Consider the following 2963-nt stretch of genomic DNA (forward strand, 5'->3'; position numbering starts at 1 on the left):
CCTCCTCGCCTCCGTCATCCACGCGCTCACGCTGCAGCTGGGTCCCGCGCCGCTCTCTCTCTCGCGCGCGCTCGTCAGCGTCAGCGTCGCACCAACAACTCTACTAACACCACCACCGCCGTGGCGCCAGCCAGAATTCCTCCCCCTTTTTCTCCTCCTCCTCCTCCGCGAGTGTGAGCCTAGAAACTGCGGCGGTTTTGGGCGCGATTTGGTTTCCAACCACCTCGATTGGAGTGCGCCGGCGGTGATCCGGTTGGTCCATGGCCGGTGGTGGAGGTAGGTGAGGGGGAGGGCGGCGGCGGCGGAGGAGGAGGGGTTTGGGGGGTCGTGGGATGTGGGAGGTGGCGTGGTGGAGGCCCGGGACGTGGGGCGGGCTGGCGATGCGGGTGGGGCAGGTCGCCTTCGCCGGAGCCTCCATCGGCGTCATGGCGTCCGGGGCCGGCTTCGCCAACTACACGGCCTTCTGGTACGGTGCCCTCACGCGTTCCCGTTTGATTTTGGGGGGCGGAGTTTCGTATTTTGGTGGTGTTGATCCGTGTAGTGTGTCGTCTCGTCCCCTCTCTTCGCCTGGAGCAATGCGAGTTGATGATGGCAGATTTGGTGGGTAATTTCGGTTGGGGCGCAGTGAAGAGCATGAATTTTGCGCTCGATGGTTTTGGAACAATTAGTGAGTAATTGGCTTGCGGCCTTCCAAAATTGGGTAGTGAGGAGTGGATGATTCACAAGGAGCTTAGCTAATTGCGAGTAGAATCGTAGAAATGAGGGCCTTTCACTATCAAATGGCAGCTGTGCGTTAGCTGGGAATGTGGTTTACAAGTTACAACCTCTAATAAGATCTGAAAAAAAATTATGAAGCTATCACTATACTATCCAGTTGTTTATGTTCACGAGGTATGTGTACATGTCATAACTTATAACATTGGCTTTTGTTGTTAATGCTGGTTATATCGGCATTCGGCAAAGATAATTGATAATCCCCTTTGGTTTATGCTCTGTTTCCTATTTTTCATATGATGCATGTGGATTTGGTGTACCTTAATCATTCGTATTACAATTCTAGTGCAGTGATGACCTTTTTCTTGGTAACTTTGTATTTAGTCGGTTTTAGTAGGCACCGGTACAACGGTCCTTCCTGTATTCGCACCCTCTTTGGCGCAATCTTCCTTTGAATCATGTAATGAGTTTGTTGTGGCTTTCAAATTTCAGCTACTTGATTGCATCAATGGGATTACAATCATTGTGGAGCTTGGGACTTGCATGCCTTGACGTGTATGCCTTGACAGTCAAAAGGGATCTCAACAATGCTCTTCTCGTGAGTTTGTTTGTCATTGGAGACTGGGTAATGATTAAACTCTGTAACTCTATCACTTATCACTTAACTTGTTGCCTTGGATTTTTTTTTTGTTTGATCCAAAATTTTTTAGATCAGCTCCACTAGATTGTTTGTGATAGTTAGGCACATCCTATATGGTGTTACACTTCCTACTGGAGCAAACACCACAGAAGTGCCATTTAGAGGGTACAATAGAATAGGTTAGGCAACTTCTGTTGATTGCTGTGCCTTTTATTTTCTGAAGATAACTGATTGCTGCAATATAGTGCATTCTACTATTATATGGCAAGAGGGAGCTTGGTTTGTTGTAGTTCTCTTTATTTTCTATATAAAAATACTATTGTTTGACATGGAAATCTATGTTGTTTGCATGGTATGCAACCTGGTTTGGATTGAGTTTTCAATCAAATTGCGACATTTTTTGAGCAATTGGGGTGTCATTCATGCAACCACGTTTATAATTCACAGACTTCAGCAGCATAAATTGACTCCATCTATTTGATGCAGGTAACTGCACTTCTGTCCTTTGCTGCATCTTGCTCAGCTGGAGGTGTTATGGTTCTGTTTAAAAGGGACGTGCTTTTCTGCAGAAGGTATCCACAACTGCCTTGTGGGAGATTCGAACTTGCTGTAGCGCTTGCATTTTTGTCTTGGGCACTTAGTGCTACATCAGCCATTATCATGTTCTGTCTCCTTGCTGCATTCTAGTCTTGCATATAATCCTGTGTAAGTTCTGTTTATAGTGCTGCCTTTTTTCTGTTTTATCTTGTTAGCTTTGATTTTGTATAGGATCATTTTCAAGAATATGTAGTGAACCACACGACCGAAAAGTGGAAATGCTGGGGAAGTTCATAAGTCCTTTAGAGTGAACATTTTCTAGAAACTACTGAATGGAAGATTTGATCGAAATGTTCAGCTCTTTCATGTTGCAACTTCTGCTTCACAACACATCTTCTTTCCCTTATGTTTTGGTTAGTTGTTCATAGTAAAGAAAGACCTTTTTTGAGAGATACCTAACGTTGCGTGCGCTGCTGCCTTATGTACGGACTTGGTGATGCAGCATTCTGTTATTGTCTTAGCATTTTCCTTTGCTACTCCGTAGTTCAAGAATGACGGTATATTGCATTCTTGCAATTACATTGGTAATTGGTGTGGGTAATAGCCAGCTGTGACCAAGCAGGCAGGTATAGGTGGCAGGTCACCTCTGCTTGATAATAACATTTCTGTTTCAATTAATTGTGATTGCGTACGTCCCTTGATAATTTGGTGAGCCCGTGCACGCTTGAAATTTTTTTTTCTGATATATACACTCAAATCAATCGGCTGCCCTGAAAATAATCTCAGAGGTGCTATGTAAATCTGTGCCGCGAATCCTACTGTAACTGATCTGGATCTTTTTCAACATGTTAAGGCCATGGTGGCTGCATCGTTGGCTCGCTGCGTGCTGTCCACAAAAGAAATAAGTAAGGCAATTCTTTTGGGTTAATTGGAAAAGATATCATATTGAACAGGCTTGTAGTTTTAGCATCATTAACATATACGAGGAAAGGAAAGCCACAACTTTTTCAGAGCAACTAATGTTGCATTTTGCATATACTTTACGCGAGAAAGCGGATAATACGCCACTCCA

At 44.6% G+C, this 2963-nt stretch overlaps 1 protein-coding gene across 3 annotated transcripts; it reads left to right on the forward strand.

Annotated features, from left to right (window-relative positions):
• LOC4338988 (CASP-like protein 5B2) lies at positions 1 to 2963 on the forward strand. 3 transcript variants are annotated; one of them, XM_026025922.2, is made up of 4 exons: positions 133 to 466; positions 1207 to 1339; positions 1841 to 1926; positions 2745 to 2963. In XM_026025922.2, the coding sequence occupies exons 1-4, from the start codon at positions 333 to 335 to the stop codon at positions 2794 to 2796; spliced, it is 405 nt and encodes a 134-aa protein (XP_025881707.1). In that variant the 5' UTR covers positions 133 to 332; the 3' UTR covers positions 2797 to 2963. The 3 variants fall into 3 exon arrangements, with proteins under 3 accessions (NP_001407447.1, XP_025881707.1, XP_015637983.1); XM_015782497.3 differs by lacking the exon at positions 2745 to 2963 and adding an exon at positions 2123 to 2265; NM_001420518.1 differs by lacking the exon at positions 2745 to 2963 and having other exon boundaries at positions 1 to 466; positions 1841 to 2567.

This window comes from Oryza sativa, chromosome 5, assembly GCF_034140825.1.
Source record: "Oryza sativa Japonica Group chromosome 5, ASM3414082v1".
Taxonomy (NCBI): Eukaryota; Viridiplantae; Streptophyta; class Magnoliopsida; order Poales; family Poaceae; genus Oryza; species Oryza sativa.

Coding starts and splice junctions, on each gene's coding strand:
- LOC4338988 (NM_001420518.1), top strand. CDS start 333: ATGTGGGAGGTGGCGTGGTGGAGGCCCGGGACGTGGGGCGGGCTGGCG. Junction 467..1,206: donor GCCAACTACACGGCCTTCTG/GTACGGTGCCCT, acceptor TTCAAATTTCAG/CTACTTGATTGCATCAATGG. Junction 1,340..1,840: donor TGTTTGTCATTGGAGACTGG/GTAATGATTAAA, acceptor TATTTGATGCAG/GTAACTGCACTTCTGTCCTT.